This window comes from Fistularia commersonii, chromosome 1 (assembly GCF_037954325.1).
Source record: "Fistularia commersonii isolate RoL2024-O1a breed Wild chromosome 1, RoL_Fcom_v1.0, whole genome shotgun sequence".
Taxonomy (NCBI): domain Eukaryota; kingdom Metazoa; phylum Chordata; class Actinopteri; order Syngnathiformes; family Fistulariidae; genus Fistularia; species Fistularia commersonii.
In genome coordinates this window covers 6,183,484-6,205,459 of record NC_141284.1, presented here as the reverse complement: position 1 = coordinate 6,205,459, position 21,976 = coordinate 6,183,484, and the positions used below count along the sequence as shown (strand labels likewise).

Here is a 21,976-nt window from a genome sequence, read left to right as displayed (position 1 = left end):
AGGGAATTAGCCTGGTTGATTATTCTTCCTCTTCCTTTATGCAGTCAAACCAAATCAACCCCATGACCATCATGGCAAAGCAGGGTATTGCCATGTTTGTAATTCCGAGATATCACAGATGTTGGTTGCCACGGCCGACATGGGTCTTCACTTTGGAGTGATGTTAAATCTTGGGGGCAAAAAAACACAACTTGTCTTTCTTACCCTTGATTACCCTGTACTGTTTATACACAACAAATGCTGTTGAAGAAACAAAGAAAGTGACCGAAAAAACAAGGAAGTGCCATGCAGGCAGGCAGGCAGTTGACCTTTTTCTCCCACGTTCTGTTGTTGTTACATAATGGATTTATCCCAGTGCACTAGTCAGATTCCGGCCTTATTTCTTCCATTGCTTTACCTCTGTTTATGTACATTTCCAATTTCCATTTGGTTTTTTTTCAGCGTACAAAGTCTGACAAATATGTTTCTGTTCATATATGAATCAAAAAGAGGGAAGTAAGGAAAAAAGTGACATTTAAAGAAAAATAGAAGTGAATGAAAACATTAGGTACTGAAGAAAGTGCAACCTCTGTCGAACTAAAATCATGCTATGTTGGATGGGACACGAACAAATGGCTACTATTGTGCTGGCATCTACGCGCACTTAATGTCATCTGCATCCTATCGGAAACATTCAGCCAGCTCTCTGTGACCACGTGGATAGAAACACACAAAGGTCTCTATTTGTTTCTGAAAATTTTCTGAAAACCTCTTTGATCTGTGTGATTCACTCAAATGGAAGCCTAATGTTCACCTGACAGTAGGTATCTGTGCCGCTACAGTTAAGCGGGGTCTCTGCTCCAAGTCACAAAAAGGCCCCAGTTTTCCCATCACAGGTCAGCATGTCATCAAACTATGGCTGATACTTTTGGGAAACCAAAAAAAAGATGGCTAGTGTTTGGACGATATTGGCAGCTGAAAAACAGAGCCAACTGAAAGTTGAAACGTCTGTCAGATAGTAATTCTTTATTATTATTTATTATTGTTTCTTTCTACGCCACAGTCCTCCTGTCCAAGTTTCACTGAACTTGTTTTCTTTTTATGTAATCTAGTTGATGTCCTTCAATGACTTTAGAAATAACTGAGGGGATTCTCTCTGTTGTTTGGGGCTGTGTGAGATTTTTGAGTAGTGATGTGATTTTGTACTTTCTGCATCTCAGCATCATAGTAACCAATGTCACCTGAACTGACTGGCCCCCCACCCCTGTGCTCAGGCCACCAAGCCAGTTCTGTGAAACACTTGTAGGTATAAAAATCATCCCAGGTCAGGTATTTCCCAAAGAAACAGTCCTGTTCTTCTTGAATACTCTTTGAGGTCAGAACAGTATGGGAGAGTGAAGATCCCATTTCTGCCCCTGAATTATTAAAGACCAACAAAGCCCCCCACACCGTGAAAGCCCTTCCACCTGCTTATGTTTTTAGCACTATGTATAAAATGCATCCAAAGATGTAGCGGCCTAAATGGGCTCATGTGCAGCACAAATCTATTTTTGGCCTCTTGGGCTCCATTCTTCTCCCTGTGCGTGAGAAGACCTCGGGCCAGTTCACTTTCCTCGTCTCTCTGGGCACCGGAGACACGCAACCCTGCCGCTTCATTAATGAAGTGTGCTCCAACAACATCCAGACTCCAGAACCTGTCCAAAGAATGCAGGGTTCCTCCCTGGGTAGGAGGAAGTGCTCAAGTGCCCCGAGCGTCAATGACCCATTTATTCCCATCTTTGCGCAGGTGGAGGTCCGGCTACAGCTGGCAGCCGGTGAGATGAGAGCCCAGAAGCTCTTAGAGAAGAGGAACCATTCATAATCGTTCTGACCTTGCTGCCTCTGTCCTTTCTATGTCATGAAATCAAGGTTAAAAGTCTGTGGAACAAATAAATATATATTTTTAATAATTAATCCCTCTCACAAAGTTGGATGTAATTATCAAGTGGCACATTCGTGCTGCCAAACTCTTGTAGTCGTTTTATAAAAATACACAAGCATAACTTACATATTTGTCGGCTGTTCGGATCATGACAAGCAGACCGCTCAGCACAACTGTGGACTTGTTACAAATCCACACAAAACAAGGCAGGCTCCACTGAACGTTTCCATCTGGGACAGTCTGCATGTTCCTCAGCCCATTTCTTTGTTTACAAACAAATAGGGCTTCTACCTCTATATTTATTCAGGATTAGTCGCACAAACTTTTATTCAACACTTTAACATTTCTGTCTCTTTGTTTGTATCTGTATGAAATGAAATCCAGAGGTGGCAGTCCGTGAAGCTAGAACTATTAGCCGGTTCCTTTGCCGCTTTTAAGGAAAATAATCCTCACCGAAGCACAGTTTTTATTTCCCCCAAAATCAGACCTGGGTTGCTATTCTGCTGCCAAGGCTGTGGATGATGATGTGCTTTGAGCAAAAGGATTTCATTTTTCCTTAAGACACTCAGCTGTTAATGATCCCAACAATTCCCCTGCGAGAAATTGCTGTTAATATACATGGCTATTTGTATACCTGTCAAATTTTTTTTGCAAGATTCACCTCGAGACTTATTTATGGGTTCCTGAGCCTTTTCACAGCAGAATCACTTGACTGTCCGGGGATTTTATTCATTTTCAGATTTTTTTTTTTTTTTTTCCCTGACTGAGCACATTCCTTATTCCCCTCTGGACTTCCTAATGGCTGTCCATCTCCGATATTGGTTTCCTCTTCAGATCTATTTGTATCTGTCAAAAGAGGCTTAGCAGTTTGTCATTTGCTTTTTTTTTTTTTCATCCTCTGTCGCATCGTGTTCACGTCCATGCTCTAAATCAAATTCCATATATTTTCAATAGGACTCAATACTCATCTCGATATACACTTCTGTTTTGGCATCCCCACAACACTGAGTGATTTTCAGTTGAACCTGAAATCCCTTACAAGCCTTGATAAACTTAATATTTTTTGGCTCTTACAAAACGCCATTTGTGAGGCCCTGATACATATTTCTTGGAGTTGTGCTGGTCGAGGAATTCTGACAGGATGAGAGAGGTATATTTTGCTGCAAACATTTTGCAACTTCTTATTTCTTAGATTTGTGTCTTAAGTGAGACTTGTTTAAACTGTCACAATGTGTGACAAGAAGTTTGGCTCAAGTTTGCGTTCCATGTCTGTTAATGTAGATCTCCTGGTTTCCAGAAGTTGGAGTGACTGCTTACGAGAATCAGAATCTTTGCTGTGGCTTTATTCAGCCATTTATTGAAACTGATAATGCTTTTAAAGTAATTTCAGAGTGTTAAGTTAAAAATGATGTTTGTACAGTAGTACCTTTATCCCCTTTATCAAGATATTAAAGGAAGCCCAGACTAACTACTTGGTCAGGAAAGAGATGATTGGTGGGTTCTTTATGCTCTGGCTTTTCATTCAATCATGACCAAGTCCATATGGAATCAAGTAGCATTATCTTAAGAGGGCTTCTTTCCAAGTATAAATGCAGTTCATTAGCCTCATTGTTTTATTCCATTTCCAGTCTGCCACCACCACCCACACCCAGCACACATCATCAGATAGTCCCAGGATGAGTCGATATCCACTACAGCAACAAGTGTTCTCCAGTCCTTGGGCAGTTATCTAATAAGGATGCTTAATGTATATCCTACCAGTCATCCCATGGGTCCTTTAAAACCAGCTAGCAGACTAATTGCATATTTGATAAGGCCTTATGCAACCACCGGCTCAAGCTTTTATGGTTTTATCTTTTAAGAGGGAGACTCATCATACATCAAGGCCTGATGAAATGTCAGGGCGGCACAGACACGGAGCTACCATCCACGCCCCAAAAACACCTCCTTTCATGCTGTACTTATATCCGTGCATTCATGATATGAAAATCTTAACCTTTTAAAGTGATGTTCATAAGGACTTAAGCATGTTTGACTGTCAGCTTCTGTGATCTCTACTGTATGTTTTTCCTCCATGTAGATTTAATGTCCACTTTTACTCAAGAAAGTAAGTCATGAAGGGGTCAATACCTTGAAATGGAGACAGATGTGGGGGGGAAATCAGGTAGAACACATTTAATGCTGTGATACAGCAGGCCAAGTAAATTTAGTTAAATGTAATTTTTTGTGCAACTGTGCAAAGTACTATACAAACGTTCAGCAACACCCAGGCAGATGGACTGCGTTTGTGGTGAGTAAATCACCCAAGTAAAAGTTTACACACCTGAACACTACACATAACCACCCGCCCACCCATTGTGTTTGCATCTTGGATCTTGCATTTCTTGGCCTTTTGCAACTTGAAGGGTAGGCTATAACCAATGAGCAGTTTTGTCGCAAAGAGCAGCGAACACCGCGACTGCGTAAACGGAGCGTGGTCAGGTGCTTCGTCCCTGATCCAGCAGCTGTTTGGCTGTCAGCTGACCACTGTCAGTCATGCAGGATTACAGGGCAGCCATTGAAACCTGAGCTATCCCTCTACTCATCCCAACACTATGTAAATAAAGCAATATTTTGATTAACGTCTTACTTATAGAATATCTCAGTCCCACATCCAACTGACACTGTAACATGCCTTATGTACCTGTTGCTGACCTTGTCTCCTCATTATTTCATCATCAAATCTTTATTTTTGTGGTTTTGCATTCCAATTGCCAAGTAGCTAGTACATTGGTGGGCAAACTATTGCCCACAGTCCACATTAAACCCCTGGCATTTTTTAACCTAGTCCGCCAGCTATTTACATTATCAACAGCCATACAGTGTCTATTCTATGTAATTCTAAATTAAAATTTGTCGCATACGATGAATTTTTTCCTGTGCAATACCTGATTGGTACCACAAGATGGCGCATTGCAACTATATCGGTTTATTTCTAATGCCAAGTCTCTTCCTCTTTTGACTTGATCACACACTGTGATAAAGTCGATATATATATATGTGTGTGTGTGTGTGTATGTGTGTATATGTATATATATAATGTATGAATATATGTATATGTATATATATATATATATATATATATGTATGTGTGTGTGTGTGTGTGTGTGTATACAATTTAAATATATTATTTACAAAATTACACCATTTTCTGAGTTAGTCGATATGCTGGTAGATTGCCTAAAATGTTAGCGAAACGGAATGGAAATCTCCAACACTTATTTAAAGAATTTTTGTTTTGGTTGCTTTCAGTTGCAACAAGCCCGTTACTTTACATCCCATATTACCATCAATACCCTTTTACACATTTACCACACAGGTGGGCATACTTTCTGCTGAATCAGCTACCTGCTCCAATAAATCATTAGCAATTAGAAAATTATTAAGTTGATAGTAATTGTTTTCAACGGAAAGAATTAAAAGCAATTACAGGAAAAGCAGGCTTTTGAAATTTATACACAGCTCAGCAATAATATGACGACAACTGACAGGTGTCATAAATATTATTGATGGCGGGGTGGATCCAGCAGCAAGTCAACAGTCATCCTATGAGTGCGTATCTGTTTGGAAAGTGGGAAGCGCTCAGTGTGATGATTTGAGTTACTTCAACAAGGGCCAAGTTGTTCAATAGGCCAGAGCCTGACTAAAACCCTAACTCTCACAGGGTGTTCGTAACGGTCTGCAGGGGGCAGTCTGTGGAGTGAAAACTGGAGACAGAGCCTCTACCAGCAGGGTATCACTCCCTGCTGCACTGCAAATAAAGTTTCAGGGTCAATTGGAGGTACTACAACCGCGATTTTCAAGTTGTTGACTTGGCTTGCAAACAGCCTTAATCTCAATTCGGTCGAGGATCAGTGGGATCGGCTCGACATTTTTGTCCTGCCCAATGAGGGCCCCACTTCACAACCCACAGGAGTTTGGGGATCTGCTTCTGATGGGTTTAGTCATTGCCACAATGTAATTACAACGCTGTTCTCCAATCCTGGCCATCTGTGACACTCTGGTATGCAAAAGACTTTCTCAGAATAGAATATGACAAGTTGCACCATTGCACATCATGCTCTTTTTTTTTTTTTTTTTTAATGGTAATTTTAGCCAAATGCAGTCTCATTTGTTTACTCCTCTCTGAACTGAGCTACAGCAATGCATTTATATACTTGTTTTAAGAAAGGTATGTATATTTAGAGATGTCTTGAAGTGACAGTTTGTGTCGGTGGGGGGATATTCAGGACTGAGAAGTCAGGCAGTAAACTTCTCGTGATAAGTAAATCCCAAGGGCACAGCAAAACACAGGGTGCATTATCCTTCATGCCAGATAAGGGTATCTTAATCCCGCCTAATCTATTCTTCCTGACAGGCACATATCGCAAGTAGGCTAAAAATTGTGAATCCAGCAAAATTGTATTAAAGGTTTTTTTGAACTGCAATGCGCTCTGTACAGGCACAGGCCAACGTTTCCAAGCTCGCCTTTTCAAAACTCATTACTGCAATACACTGACCTTTTTAAGCCCTAACTGTTTGCTGCTAAGTCACCCTCTAAGTTTCTAAAAACTTAAGAATCTGCCCCTATCATTTCTTCTCTGAGCTCCTGTTCACTAAAAGTCTTAACATGGTTGGTTGTTGACATTCTAATGAGAAGTCACTGTTGTCGAACAAGTTTTGATGTCAGTTATCACAGCAAGGAGAACATGGAAATTAAAGGTTTGATTTAATAATTGCCACCAAAAGCTGTCTGCCTCAGAGCCAGTCAACCAATTTCACAGTGACTCCACAGCAACCATCTCATCGGTATGCCAAGCTAATGGATGCTCAGCCATTGATCTACCTTTCAAATTATGTTGTGTTTACTGACCCTTGTCTCCCTAAAAACAACATTTTCCTCCACAATAAATTACTCTTGGCTCACGAGTTAAAGCAGGTCTTTGAATGTTGTCCTCTGAATATCTAACCTTTCAGGCCGCAGTGTAGATAAACACGCAGGTCTTTGTTTGCGATACAAAAAACGTGATGCTACTCCTCTTACTTTTACTAATGGGAATCATTCAAGCACTACGAAGACTGATGATTTTGATGACTATAATATGGTTAATTTTAAAGAATACAGCTCGTAAATTCTTTAGCATGCATGATAAAAACAGCAACACACCTACTGTGCCAGTGACTGAATCCGAATGTCTGGACATCACTGTTCTTGCAGATGCACTGATTTTCTTTAAGCCACTGGTAAGCCTTTGAGCGCAGAATTCATGCTTCAAGGCCACAGAGGACATCGAACAATACCCAGTAAATTGATGTGACAGTCATGTGGTCTATGCAATTTGACTTTGACAAGATGGCATTTTAATTTGTACATCAAAGTGTTGCTGTCCACAAACTGTGCCTCGGCATCACTTTGATAATAAAACACATATCATGTCCCGGTTTGCTCTCAGAAGAGATGATAAAGATAATACGTATCTCTCACTCAAAGGAGAAGAAGCATCAAGTCTCTTATCATTGGCTAATGTTTTCTGCAGTGCCCTTTCTGTATGTCCAACTACACACTATATTCATGAATATAACATCGCAGGAATTTGTTAAATAAATTGGCACGAATGTCCTATTGCACTAACAATTAACTGTTAATGATATGTTGGTCAAAGGTTTGGTGCCAGTGACCCCTCACCTCATCCCATTCTCATGAAATATGCCTGGAATTCCATTAAAAGTAGCAGACACCCCATTCCCACCCCATAGTTTTTGTGGTCAATGGTCAAGGTCAATCTCACCTTATGTTCATCCAGTTCAAATTAACATATCTCAGGAACATCATGAGGATGCTCAATCCCAATTGGGCACAAACAGCCACTTGTATTTGAAAATGAACTGATTCCACTTTTTTGGTCAAAAGTAAGGTCACTGAAACAAAGATGGTAACTCAGGAATGCCAAAAATGTTTGTACATCTGGCACAAATACCACGTTGGATTCAAGGATATATTAATGATGCTCAGGACTGCTGCGGCCTCTAGAAACATATTTTCACTTGTTGGGCTTAACCGAAGAATTAACAGAATTCCACTCAATGTCTAAATGGATCTGAATACATATAATAGACACTGGCGTTACTAAATTACTTCAAAACTATCATCATATAAAGATGATCACATGAATGTAAACAACAGTACTTTTGGTGGATACGCGCAACCATAACACCAATTTTTCAATTTGCCGTTATCTTTTTATCACTCTCAAAATCAGCCCTGTTTGTTAAATCCAACCGCGGAAATGACCAGCCACACTGGGGTTAACAAGGGGCTTAGTCAGGCTCGCTTGCTCCCCATGTTGCTATCATTTGAAATGCCATCGAAACAGCAAATCATCTCACACGCCCGTCCCTTAGGGCTGTCCAACAGATCAGAGATGAAAGTTGATCCTCAGCCCCATCCCCTCCCTCGCTGTTATCTCAAGGCTGGGGATGGGGGACGGTAACCTCAGACAGACAGTGGATTAGCTGGAAACACGATCCGCTAAATCCTCTTAATCACTCTGCTGTTAATCAGTGCATCTATAGTGCTCACATCGGGGCTGTTTGGGAGAGACGTTGCACCGAGCGCCACCTTGCTATGCTAACATGTGGTAACATGATTCTGTTTATCAACAGGTTCAACAAACTGGCGCCAATGTTCCTTGATCCAAATTACAAGCAGTTCCTCAAGATTGGTGATTATTCCCCACCCTTTGGAATAAAATTACAAGGTATGGATACCGTTTCTTGGGTTGTTGGAGCTAAGAGTTACACGAATCCACTCTGCTTGAGAAGTCTGAGTTTATTACACACAAAAGAACAGTCACATCCCACTCCCGAAAGACTTCGGCTTGTTTTATTCTGTGATTCCATATATGAAAACACACGTGCACTGATGAACACTGCATGGGTTCTGGCACACCAGGTCAACGACTTTTAGATTCTCCAGTTGCATTCTTGCACATAATACTTGAGCGTCACCTGGTGAGTTCTAGAACACCGAGTCATGATTCCTTTAGGCACCATGGGAAAAAAAGGCAAGGTGAAAACTTTAGGGCTGTTGCCGAGAAAAAGCACCCAGTTCCGGTCCCCGACTGCAACAAAATGCTTCCTTATGTAAATCCCTATAAAATCACGTTTCTCACAAGGCAAAAGGTTAACAGCTAAGGTTACTTTCATCATCTCCCATGGTAGAAAATCACCCCAGAACACAATCAAACACATTCACAAACACAGACACATGTGCAAACCCGAGATAAAACAAATGGACAAAATAATCACAAAGCAATTCCACTATTAAACAAACTACTAAAACTGACAAACAGGCAGAGGCATGCTTCTCTAAACAACCACATCTTGAAAATTACCATCAACAACACATCTCACCTTACCTCGACAATCGCACAAGAGGCTGGTGAAAACGTGCAAAATCTTGATCTAGCTAACCCCAGTTAAGACCATCTGTTTATTTTCCTGTCAGAAATATTTAATATGTGTTGTCCAATTTTCAGATGTTAGAATCTCCAGAATCTCATCCTTAGTATTCTAAGGCTACCCGCCAAGACAAAGTGAGGAAACCATGCCAATAGAGCACTGATAGTGTAGAGATCTTCAATTTGGCGGGTCAATGCTGCATATTGTAAGACAGTGCCCCCTGCAGGGCCGTCTGAGTGCAGAATTGACACTGCTTTACATGCAGCGCAGCAAGATATAGCGGGACGCCAACCTGCATGCGCTGCAGGTTCCATTCAGAAGAACCAAAATAGGCATATTGGGGTGATTTAAGTCTCAACTGCCATAACGTATGAATGTGAGGGGGAGGAGTCATCTTTATGGACGGCTTGCCACAGGACTAACTTTGCTAAAGAGAACGATTTGTACTACTGATCCTGTCTTATTCTGAAACGTAATCCTTTTTGTACATCATTAATATGTTTGGTTAATGGTCTATGAGAGCCAATTATATATGATCTGGATGTCTCTAAGTACTTAGCGCTGTGAGGGTAGTGTACTCCCGGATCGTGACTGCACCAAGGTCAGAATGCTCGCGCTTGAGAAAGATGGCTGAAGAGAAGCGATAGGGACATCGGCGTTGCCCATTGCCGGGTCAAAGCCTGCTCAGGCTGATGACCCCTTCCTCTCAATTGGCGCTTATCTGTCAGGGAATGCTGTTAAGGAGTCTGTAGCCATTCATTCACAACCTCCCAGTCTTTCCACTGTCTTACACTGTATACATCCTGTTCCTACGGCAAGTGGTGTGTCCAAGCACCCATTTTGAAGAATTGTATAACATTGTAAGCCCACCCAGCTGCTGGTGCTGACCCCTGCGTCGTTTAGCATTGTAAGTGCAGTTATCCTGGTGATTTAATACAATCATGAGAGCTATACTCTTTCACTTTTCTCTTAATTTAAGGCTGTTATTAATTCTTTCTCTCTCCCTCTCCCCCTCTCTCTCTCTCTCATATCTGCAGAGAGGATCATAGATGTCCTTCTGTCAGTTACCAAGAGCTACAGCCTGGGGGAGGAACTTGACAGGTAAGTAGGCAATTGTTGCCCAGGAATGCACCGATCCACAACAACCCTTTCCTTTTATTTGTTGTAACTTCTTTAATTATGGAAATCTTAACGCCGCAGCTGTAAAACGCAGCTCTGGATAACAGAAAGAACATAGTACATAGATAACTTTATCAGGAACACACTCCTCTACATATCGTGCCAGTGCACTAATTTTGAAGAAAAAAAAATGATACTGGGATTTGCCAATATCTGGAGCAGTATTATTTTTATCTCTTACATTTAGAGCTGCAGCCATACTTTCATAAACTTGTGTATTGTCTGTTGTCGATACAGAAAATATTTCAAGACAAACAATGTATAATGTTAAAGTCAAGTTGTTGTGGGTCTGGTTTAAAAAATAACCAGGTGGTAATGAATAATGCGCTTGGTGACCAGTCATTAAAGATAATTTCATCTCAAAAGCATCTTTTTTGGGGGTGGATATCCTCATGCAGTGTAAAATGCAGTTGGAACAAGGTGTTAGGTTCTACTGGCTTAGTAATGTGATGATAATTAGTGACCACTTGCCTCCAGTGCATAAAAATATTATTATTATTAGTATTATTATCATTGTTATATTCCCCAAAACCAGTCTCTTTTTTTTTTTTTTTTTTTTAAATTACATCTGAAACTACGATCTGGCGATGCCTCGGGTCTGTCATTGGGCTCGAACTGGGATTCCCTTCATGTAGGAGCTCTTGTCTTTATATGGGCCTCATCATTTTTCCAGACACTCTGTTGTGAGCCCGTTTCATCAGCCAACCAAGACAATTAGGAATGTGTTTACTTTCCCTCCCAGAATTAAGCCGCCCAGACTAAACACGGGACACACGTTGTCTGCAATATTGACAAAGCGGCCATACTATCAACCAACTGTGATAGAGAGAATTTACTTTTCTCACTTGCTCATGGAGTAAAATCCTGAAAGGAGGAGATAAACATGGCGCTGTTGTCCCTTTTGGCTCTTCCTGTTTGTAACATTCATGGATGTCGTGATGATGCCAATCGTTAAATAATCAGTATATACAGCAGGCTTAACACAAGCAGCTGTCAAATTAGTCATTTTACACATTTGTAGATAGCAAATAAAATAGTGTGAATGTGTAGTAGAGGAATGTTTTCCGTGTTGTCTCAGGAGGGCAGGCACTATCCGTTTGACGCATCACAGTGAAAGCCCCCATTACAAGCGACCTTTTAAAATGCAAATACTCCTGTCTTTCTTCTCTCAACTTGAGTCTGCTTCCATTCGGAGGCGAGCCTTTTGGTTCTCGTCTCATGACAACAACCCAGATGCCAGAAGTTACAGGAAGTCAGCCATCCACTCCCATATGTCATCCACCGCACGGGGTCATCATCTAGTCTTTATACATGACTTTTTTCAATTCTTTCATTTTCCTCCTCACAAAGACAATCATACCAACTGGTTATGTTTCTGTGGATTACTGCATGGATTGCACACCTGCCTTTCAAACTGCACGAGAGCTGACCTTTGGGTTGGGTCATTTTGTTTGCCCCAAATTCACCCATTAATAACGATGGGATTTGGACAATCGCTTTGGTGCAGTAGGCCATGCATTGACCTTCGAAATAGCCAGTCGCGTTTGGCCTTGACTCAACAAAAATCATCTCCAGCCCAAATGCTGAGACAGCACACTGCAGGTCATCAAAATATTCCTGATTGGTCCCGTTCTTGTTCTTTGTTATGTTGTTCTGGAGGCGCTCAGACCATTTGTTTCTTGTACAATCCCAAGGTCCTCCAAATATGGCTTCTGTACTTTTCGCGGCCCAAAAAATATTGCCTGGTCTCGGTGACCATTTATTTGGAATGAGAAAAAAATTAATTTAATACAAGAAAGTAAGGAAATAAGTAAATAAAATAAATAAGAAAAATGCATGTTTACATTGAAATTTCACATATGTTGCATTATCTCTCCAGGGCTCAAAGAAGATCCTAGATTTGGATTCACTTGGAGGGACACCATATGTTTTCGAAAGCTAATAGACCTTACACCCTCTTCCATTAAAATATTTTCTCTGCAGATTCGTGAAAATAGCCAGTAGTACACAAATATCCTTTTAATGCACCTCCAGCTTGCTTGAACTGGCTATGGCCTAAATACTACTACAGTACAATGTACAACATCAGGACGGTATCATTATCAATTTTTCTTTTCTTTTTTTTTTGTTACAGTTTGAGCTGTAAGACTTGCGTCATTGTCGGGAACGGAGGGATATTGGTCAACAGTTCTCTCGGACGGAGGATTGATGAGTTTGATGTGGTGATCAGGTACGTAAAAAAAATACAGCGTGCATTGATCATACTAAAATGTACTATTTGTGAGAAGTTTAATGATTTCAGAGGTGTTATCTTGATATTTGTCCTTCCATCATATAGGGGTGTCTCATAGTGCCCACCGCAGTAGTGTCTTCAAAGGGGGGGAAGTGACATTTATATTTCATTAGATTGGAAAAGGCTGTGTCACCTTGCAGCGTTGAGGTTGCCTGTGCAATTCCAGCAGGCTGCAGGGCTATTTTGGTGTGACGTCTTCATGCTCTCTCCAGGTTCAACAAGAAGTCGTTAGTTGTGTGTCTCTACATTTAGCTCTGTGATTGACAAGGGACCAGTGTTATTTGGTACGGTTATTTTGTTATTTGGTACCCCCCGCCCCCACCGCTTCGTGTGTATCAATAATGAACGAATGAATGAATGAACGCTCGGGCTATTTTCCTAGCGATTGTTTGATCGTTCCGTCATGATTGGCAGGTTGAATGAGGCCCCAGTGAAAGGCTTTGAGAAAGACGTCGGCTCCAAAACCACCATGAGGATCACCTACCCCGAGGGTGCCATCCAGAAATCGGAGCACTACGAGGCTCATTCCCTCTTTGTTCTCTCCGCTTTCAAAGCTCTGGACCTCAAGTGGCTCAGACACATGGTCTTCAATCAGAGGCTGGTGAGTAGCTTGACACTGTCTGTCACTCTGCGGAGTTGGGTTGATGTTGCTCTCTGAGAAATTCCTATTAGTACAGAGTCATCATCCAATCCCACATGTACTTTTAGATTATGTGTAATTCATACTTCCCGGGGATTTGAATGGCTCCGTACAACGGATCCGGTGACAGCCACGTTGCACTTTACAATCCCTTTCGTCACCCCTCTTATTCCAAGTGTGTAAGAAGACCTACTGTGGCCTGCAGGCTATTTTTCCCGCGTACCTGCATTTGTCAGCGGGGTCGAGTGTGTGCAAATGTGTTTGCAAGTTGGCACGTTGCATAGTGGCCCCCGCCTACAGCTTCATGTAATGGATGTGTCATAAAAAGCACATCGATGAGGTATTTGCCCTTTGCTCCGTGGGCATGCTGCAAAAGCTCAGCGATAGTTTTGCAACAGGAGTTGTCATTGTTTTGTTTAAAGACGCTGAATGCTCCTGGGATAGATTTAAGGAAATCTATCAAATAAGTCTATCATAACTATTGCTGTTTTGAACTGGAAATGATTAATGGTGTTCCTCAAGAGGTTCTCTTGTTTGTTTACATATTAACATTGTGGGAGCCAGTGTACGCTGTGCCTCCTGAGGTCCCCAACCTCTACTAGCCGTGTGTGTGCGGCAGGAAAAACACGCACGTTGACTGGCAGCTCTTAAAAAAACAAAGCACGTGGTTTTCACAAAATGTCTCCCTGTTATCTAGTGCCTGACCCTCGCCTTGTGTGAACTCAGGAACACAGATATAACAAAAAGGCAAGATTTTATATAAATAAGCAGCACATAATTGGATTTCCGTAGGAATGCAATTTGAGGTTTCTAAAAAGTTAGAGAAAGGAAATGCTAGTTTGTTTTTTCTGTCCATGACAGTTATGGGGTGTTGGTTCATAAGGAGAAGCAGTTGGCGGCGTAAATTCTCAAATCACTGGCAGTCATCATCTTTGCAGTGGATGAGGGCTCACAGGCGCTCACGCACATACACACATATTTAAAATACTTGGCAGCCATTGATTTCCCATTTGACATAGCAATCATTCCTCTCAATTTTTGACGTGCACCAACATTTTACTTTGTTTTATTTTTCTTTCAGTACAAGTAACCTAATTACTTTATATGATAAGCTGTCACTTTCCATCCACGTCGACCCTCTGTTGATAAGGGAACTTTTCTACCTCCAAGAGGGAAAAGAAAAACAAACTTAAATGATTCTCGATGTCCATTATTGTGCAAATGTGACTTTATTGTAGGTTATTTCTAAGGGACGCTTCAATCCTGGAAACCTATGACGCAAATTATCCAGCTTGAGCTGAACTCAGAAGTCTCTGAGAGGCGATACCGTAATCGGCAAGAGATGAAGAGGATAAATACGTGTAATAGCTGTTCATCAACTCTACAGATGCATTTCTGATGATATTTTTTTTCACACCGGGGGGCATGAAAAGCGTTTTTTTTCTGAATTTTTCCATCGCAAGCGTCTCCATAAAGTCCACGGCTCTGTGTCATTAACGGGACCGCAGCAGATCGTGTGGCAAGTGTTTGCCTTTGTCTGATAATTAGCACTTGTACTGTATGTATATACACCACACACTCTCGAGGCTTTTCATAGCACAGTGCAGGTTCTGTTACCACTGATATCTTTAACCCAAGGACACGTTCACATTCCCCGGAGGTTGTAACACAGTACGTCTTGCCAAGTCTGCTGCCCCTAATTATCTGAAGCTGGGAGAAGGAAGCTCTCCCCTCTAGAGGGCACCGGAACAGACCGCCACCCAGCAAGTAGTCATCTTATTAAAGGTGTCAGAAAAGTAACAGATCAGCGAGGTGTTTTGATCACCAATTCATTTTCATCAAATTAAAGCCCTTTATATACAGTGGCCAGAAGACCTGCATAGAACCATCAGCTGCACTATCTTTTTTTTTGTTTGTATTTCAAGGTGATGAATAAGAAAATGGTTGTAATTGTAGCCTAAAGTCATGACCAGTTCGTTGGCCGTGTCTGTGGACAATAAGCACGTTCACAGACAGAATTTGGGATCCAGTTGGTGGAAGGTTCTGTCTTAGATCGCATTCTCACTTTTGGAGAGTTTGGATGGTAGAAGGAGTGAACAAGTCAACGTGTATTTATAAAGATGTAATAATTGCATACCTGCTTATTAATAGCGTCTCTGGCTTTTTAACAACAAGCTTCAGAATACCAAGGCTGCTTTCTAAGACCTGGCTGTCGCTTCTGGCTCTGCCATCACACATGCTTGAGTGGGATTGTAACCACATTCCCGCCTCCGGCGTCACAACATACCTGCTTTGTACTCTCTCGTCATCGCCTGAGGGACTCGCACATGGACTTGAATGTTCACGACCGTCCAGTAGATCTAAACCAAGAGACGCATTTGGACGTTTGAGAACTACGCCCCGATGAAGCACGAGTAAAGTAAGGTTGCAATCTGTCAGGAATCTTGCAGAGCTCAGCCGTTCAGATAAGACTCGAGGTTGTTCTCAACATGGTTCGGTATCAGGACAGCGTCAGCTACTGATGCCAACTGTATGTCTCAGCCAAAATCAAACACCAAACCTTGACTTCAGTCTTCTATTCAGTGCCCACAGCTATATGCCACTGCCCGGGGTTTCTGTTGTCCATTGGGCGTAAGATGTTGATACACATTCTGAGATACACATCTTGTCACTTTTGGAAATATGGCTATTTAGATTTTTATTTTATTTTTTTAATTTCATTTTACTTTATGTCCAAATAAACAATTAAAGTAACTTAATTCCATAGCAAATGGAAAGCATTTATAAAAGGAAATGATAAGAGTTAAAAACAAAAACATCATATCGGTGTCTGGTATGAAAGCACATCAGTAAACACAACAGAACAAGTAAGGTCATCGAAAGGACGTTTTCAAAAGTTCTTTCACTTCGGAACCCAGATGAATATTTTCCAGGGAGCTCTGAAGGACGGAGCGTTCGGTCTTGGCGGTTTGTTTTGAGGCATTGGGTTCTAAGCTGGGATAGACCAGCAAATAGGCCTCAGTTGGACTGTTAGACAACCGAGCCGCGACAGGTTGTCATCCCCAACGTTAAGCGGGGTAACAGCGCTATGTTAAGACAACTAATGGCTCATGGCGTTGCTGTTTGCTTTCTCCCGGCCCTGTGATATACCAGAGGCTCATCCCAGTAACTGTTCATTAGGAGCCATCAAGCCGACATTCATTAACCTAATGGTTCAGGTATTCCGATACAGCCACTTCCTCTCCATCCAGCTTCGTGCACTCCTCTTGTTTTTCATCAGCGTCTTAATGGTGTTGACTCCCCCGGCCACCTCTTCCCTCCTCCCCCTGACCTCTCACAAGGTATTGCTTTCACTGGACGCTTCAGCCTCATCGTATTTTCCACTCCTGTCACTTAAGGGGAAGACTTCATCTGTACCTGTAATATCATAGCTGATAACTCCACCGTTGAATTGCGTTGATAATTTATAATTAATGCCCACCTTGCCGTGTTTTTTTTTTTTTTTTCGAAGGGCCATGGCCTACTATCCTGTTTTTTCTCAGACACTTTCGGCCAAAACTCTGTTCGAAGGTCAATGTGTAGGTCACGAGAATTAACCTTTTCCTCTTCCGATTGAGCTCCGGGCCTTTTCTCTGTATTTTGGGGTTCCACATCTACTTTAAATGAAGTATTTCAGCTGATCTCATTTATCCCCTTCATCTGAAAACAACCCAAGTTGTATGAAAGTTTACTCTTATACACAATTGTACATAAAAATAAGGTTTTAATTCTTACTGTTTCCACAGTTTTATATGATCACATCTTACCAAAGCAGTAAAAGTGTCTCATTGTTGGCTGCATCCATCAGTGCTTTTTGTTTTAAAAAACTAGAAATGATGTGGCCACTACGCCCTGCTAGTTCCTGGATGCTGATCCATAGCCGTGGAGTTTGCGGTATTTCCTGTCCGTGGCGGTGTTAATGTCGTACAGTCAGTCTTTCGCGGTTGACTTCACTTTCCCTCACACTCACCACGCTGATTTGATTTCCGCTCTGCCTCTCAGCGCAGCACTGATGGCTTCTGGAAGTCAGTAGCCAAGTCTGTCCCAAGGGAGCCCAGCGAGATGCGCATCCTGAACCCCTACTTCATCCAGGAGGCCTCCTTCAAGCTGATTGGCTTACCTCAAAACAATGGACAGATGGGACGGGGGGTGAGAAATCCTGTTTTGTATTCCATCACACACTTCATATTCAGTCTATATGAAGAAATACCAGGCACGGTGGTGTTTTTCACGCGCACGTATATACACTCACACACACACACACACACACACACACACATATGGCGGCAAACAGTAAGTTAATGGTGAGGACTGCGGACCGCCCGGTCTGTCTGCTTGCATTATGGAGGCCTCTTTGAACACACAGCAGAGCTGAGCATACACACTGACACACACACGCACGCACAGCATGAAAACTGCCATGAGGCTCGTAAATAGAACCACGTTCCAGATTTTGATCCGCACAGCTCCTCTGAGAGCTCCTTCGGATCGTGACCGCAAGCTGCCAGTGTGCAGGTCACGGGTTGCTCACCTGTGCGCCACCGTTGCTTTTCAGAATATCCCCACCCTCGGCACGGTCGCCATAACGATGGCCCTCCACAACTGTGACGAAGTGGCGGTGGCTGGATTCGGCTACAACATGAGTACCCCCCACGCGCCGCTGCATTACTACGAGATGGTTAGGATGTCAGCCATCAGAGAGGTGAGCTGGATTAAAACCGGGTGGGGATTTTACAAAGTACATTTCAGCAACAAGTTTACATTGTATTGTTGTTTCATTTATGCAATTGGATTTTTCGACATACCATTTTTTCGATCTGTTGTAGAAAATTCAGTAAGGTATGAATCTTTCCAAAAATCAGCTGACCTTAAATCCCCAAGCTGTGAGTCTTCCTATTTCAAACGTCGTGTCGGCCAAACACCTCCCCGCCGGGTACTGGTTTCCACGGTTTACGCCACGTCACATCCACTGACCGTGACCTTCCATTCAAAAACACTTTTTTAGGAATTTGGACAGAATTTATGCACCTGCGGGCTAGATGTGTCTTCTCACATTTGTCAGCCGGAGTCACTGAAACCACGGTGTCTGAAGGCATCACTAAAAGTCACCTTTACTTTCAGAATTGTTTTTCAAAATGAATGCAAATGAGGAACATTAGACCTTAGTCGTCAGATATGGCGCTGATTTTCATTTTTCCATTAAACTGTTACCAAAGCTTCTGTCAAAGTGCATCTTTTGTAGGGAATGGTCAGAATTCTCTGAAGTTTAAAATTTTCACTCAGAAATATTCAACTGTCATCTCTCTTACAATCTTTTGAAAAACCTCTTAGTTTCTCACATAATGTACTTTCTGTCTATTACATAGATTAAGTACTAAATTTATATTGTACTTCAGTACTAATTTAGTACTGATATGGTGCCTAATTTTGATACTATTTTGATGTTACTCGTACACTTGGGTTCTGATACATTTTATATAATCGATTCCTGGTGATTCTGCAAACTAATGCCAACCCGTGTTAGCAAAACCAACAGAGCCACAAATTGCATGTAAATGAAAATATGTGAGCTTTTCAATGAAAAGTTAATTAGTATAAAAAAAAAAGGATTTGAGTACAATTTTCAAATAAGTACTTTTCGAAGGAAACTTTTCTGTCCTGCACTGCCTTTTTCTCACAGAAAGACAAAAAAATAAAATAAAAATACATGCCTGAATGTGTCCCTCAAGCTCTGAAAATCTTGGCAAAGTAGCATGGAGAGTGAAATGAATAGGAAACACCCAATTAGGAAACACTGTTTAAATAAACACACTCTAGAAGCAGACGTGGATGTTAGCAAAAGGATATCAGCTAGATCAGTGCCTTTACAGCTATTTATAATTCATATCAGGCATGAAAAAGCACGGGGAAGCTATTTGTTTAAAATAACAAATAATTTATTATTGTATGCTAACCACACAATAACAGAGTGAGCACACTTGCAGCTTAACTCCCCCCACAATCTGTGAAGGTCAGCAAGTGGAAATCAGCCACATGATCATCTTGACTGTGTCCCGCAGCTTGGGAAGTGCGTACATTTATCATCGTTGACGTGAGTGCTCGCGGCTTTTTACCGTACAGTCAGCGAGCTGTCGGCTAGCTATGACCTGGTTAGAGAGGTCCCAGATCTTTTTGAAACACAAATTCCCATTTGTTGTTTTCTCTTTTGGCATTGTCATTACTTCCGTCAGGCAATAAATTCCACCGAACTCTTATGTTGACGAGCAACCTTTTGTCATAATGTCACATTGACATTAGTCCGTCCTCTCCTGCGGAACACTAACCAGCTGCTCCGGCGCCCCAACCGCCTGTGTAAGAATAAGCATAAGAATAACTTTACTTATCCCGCCGAAGGAAATTGTTGATAGCGCTTGCTCTATCTGACTGAAAGAGTGCTCTCCTGCGTGTGTCGTCTCTTGTCCCCCCCCCCCCCCTTGCAGTCATGGACACATAACATATCTAAAGAGAAGGAGTTCCTGGTGAAGCTAGTGAAGGCGGGCGTCATCCAGGACTGGACCGGCGGCATCTGCGGCGCAGGATGCTGATGTGCGAAGGGGCGGAGGGGGGCTACTCGATCTCACCTCCATCTGACAACAGAGACTGTACCGCCAGCAGGGAGGCGCTGCGGTGGTCCAGGGGGAGGACACATTCTACTCCGCTTTTCCCCCGGGGGCTGCTTGTTGACATATTGAACGCTAACGGCCTCTGCATTTTCTCAGTATTTAGCACCTCCATGCTCCCTCTCCACCCCGGCGCGTTCTCTCTGGGGCTTGGGGTTACATGGACCAACGTGGCTGGCAAAAGGTGGACATAGAAGGGAGAGACTGAGCGATCAGCCTGGGCAATAATCCCTCAAAGTGTCCTTCTGCTCATCCGAATGTCATCTCCATCAAAGTTTGTCCGACTTGTACGGGCTCTAAATACGGCGCACGCTATCTGACCCCTGACCAAGCCGTCCTGGAACCTCCTGCCGCCTGAGGTCAGAGCTTGCGTTTCATTTCAAAGATCTACTCCCAGTTCATCTGGTTGCACTGACCTGCACCTGCATTATCCAGACTCCTTTTTATCATGTTGCAACTATTATCCCATAGGCCCTTTGACAGAGTGCAATTTTTATAATCCTTTTTTTGTTTTGTATGTTGACGAATTAGCAGCAGACCTCGGAATGAAAGTGGACATGCGCAAGGTGACCCTACGCTCTGCTGCAATGCACCATTTTCCTCGTTTTGCTCCGAGCTGCATTTGTTTTTCCTTCTTTTCTTTTCTACTCAGACAATCAAGGTGGGTTACACCTCACACAGCATCATGGTGTGAAAACAGCAATAGCGGCCCATCGTGATACCTGCACTTCCATCAACTGTCAGCTATAAATAGATTCTCACAGCCATGAAGGTGCCTAAGGTGCATTAACAAACAGAAGCAGAGATGGCGGGCGTCGCACCGCTGGAAGCCCAAAACCGCCAGTTGTCTCTCGTCCTTGCCCTTGTTAGTAGACACGTTTCTCCGGGATCCTTGTATGGACCGCACCCATGTGGTATCACTTCCAGCTTTTGTGATCAATGCAAATACTTCGAGATTCATTCAGGTGTATATCTCAGCCATGGAAAAAAAGATTCGACATTTCGTTTTCAGTATGGGTGTAACAATGCAAAGACTAATTAATTATACATATACATATACACACACACACATATATATAATTACAGTATATAGTATATATATGTGTAGATACATATATGTATATGTATATGTATATGTAAGCGTCCCGAAGCAGAAAAGGGTGATAGCTGCATTAAGTGAATGAATAGGTCAACCAGAACACTAGAGGGTGCTGTGGCTGTCAATCCTGAATCCCGAATTTAAAAAACGCATTTTAATGTGAAAAAGTTGGATTTTGCCTTTTTTTTTCTCTTTGTATGACAAAATATCCCCCGATCACAATGTAGGTGCCGTTTGTAATTTTAAGAAGAGCAAGAGTTCAGCAGAAGGTGCTTTTCCAAATTTATATGCAGGAATAAATGAATCGTTACATTTAGAATTTTTATGTCATCCATCATCTCTTCAAGCTCGCATGATTGTTACACCCCTAATGTTCAACGAATGTAATTTCAATAAATCTGAAATAGCAAGTGTTTGGCACTGTTGGTTGCACCCCCCACCAGCAGTTTCCCAGGTTGTCAGTTTGTTTTCGTCCATCCTGGACAAACGCAACCGCGCCAGCGTCTTCCACCCAGAATCAGTCCGCGTAGGTTCAGCCACGTCCGAACAGGAAGTTGACAATTAGCCGAAGTTCCCCAGACCTTCCCGCAGTGGGACAGACTGCACAATCACGAAGGTGGCGGGAAATCCCCTGCTGCCATCCCGTTCAAAGACATGTCTGTGAAGATTACAAAATTACAAAATGCAG

General features: G+C 42.3%; 1 protein-coding gene across 4 annotated transcripts in view; it reads left to right on the top strand.

Moving 5' to 3' along the window:
- Positions 1 to 21,701, top strand: part of st3gal3a (ST3 beta-galactoside alpha-2,3-sialyltransferase 3a) — a 34,106-nt gene extending 12,405 nt beyond the window's left edge. Inside the window, exons 5-13 of one of the 4 annotated variants that reach the window (XR_015106096.1) lie at positions 8,582 to 8,676; positions 10,417 to 10,480; positions 12,693 to 12,788; positions 13,266 to 13,452; positions 17,533 to 17,679; positions 18,086 to 18,232; positions 20,010 to 20,548; positions 20,724 to 20,755; positions 20,842 to 21,701. Coding sequence is in view for 1 of the 4 variants with exons in the window: in XM_086146112.1 (XP_086002238.1) it covers positions 8,582 to 8,676; positions 10,417 to 10,480; positions 12,693 to 12,788; positions 13,266 to 13,452; positions 17,533 to 17,679; positions 18,086 to 18,232; positions 20,010 to 20,114 (841 nt within the window). In the remaining 3 variants the exon portion in view is untranslated. Of the gene's footprint in view, positions 1 to 8,581; positions 8,677 to 10,416; positions 10,481 to 12,692; positions 12,789 to 13,265; positions 13,453 to 17,532; positions 17,680 to 18,085; positions 18,233 to 20,009 lie in introns of all 4 variants that reach the window. The other 3 variants (XR_015106094.1, XR_015106093.1, XM_086146112.1) reach the window with 3 other exon arrangements.
- The last annotated feature ends 275 nt before the right edge of the window (positions 21,702 to 21,976 follow it).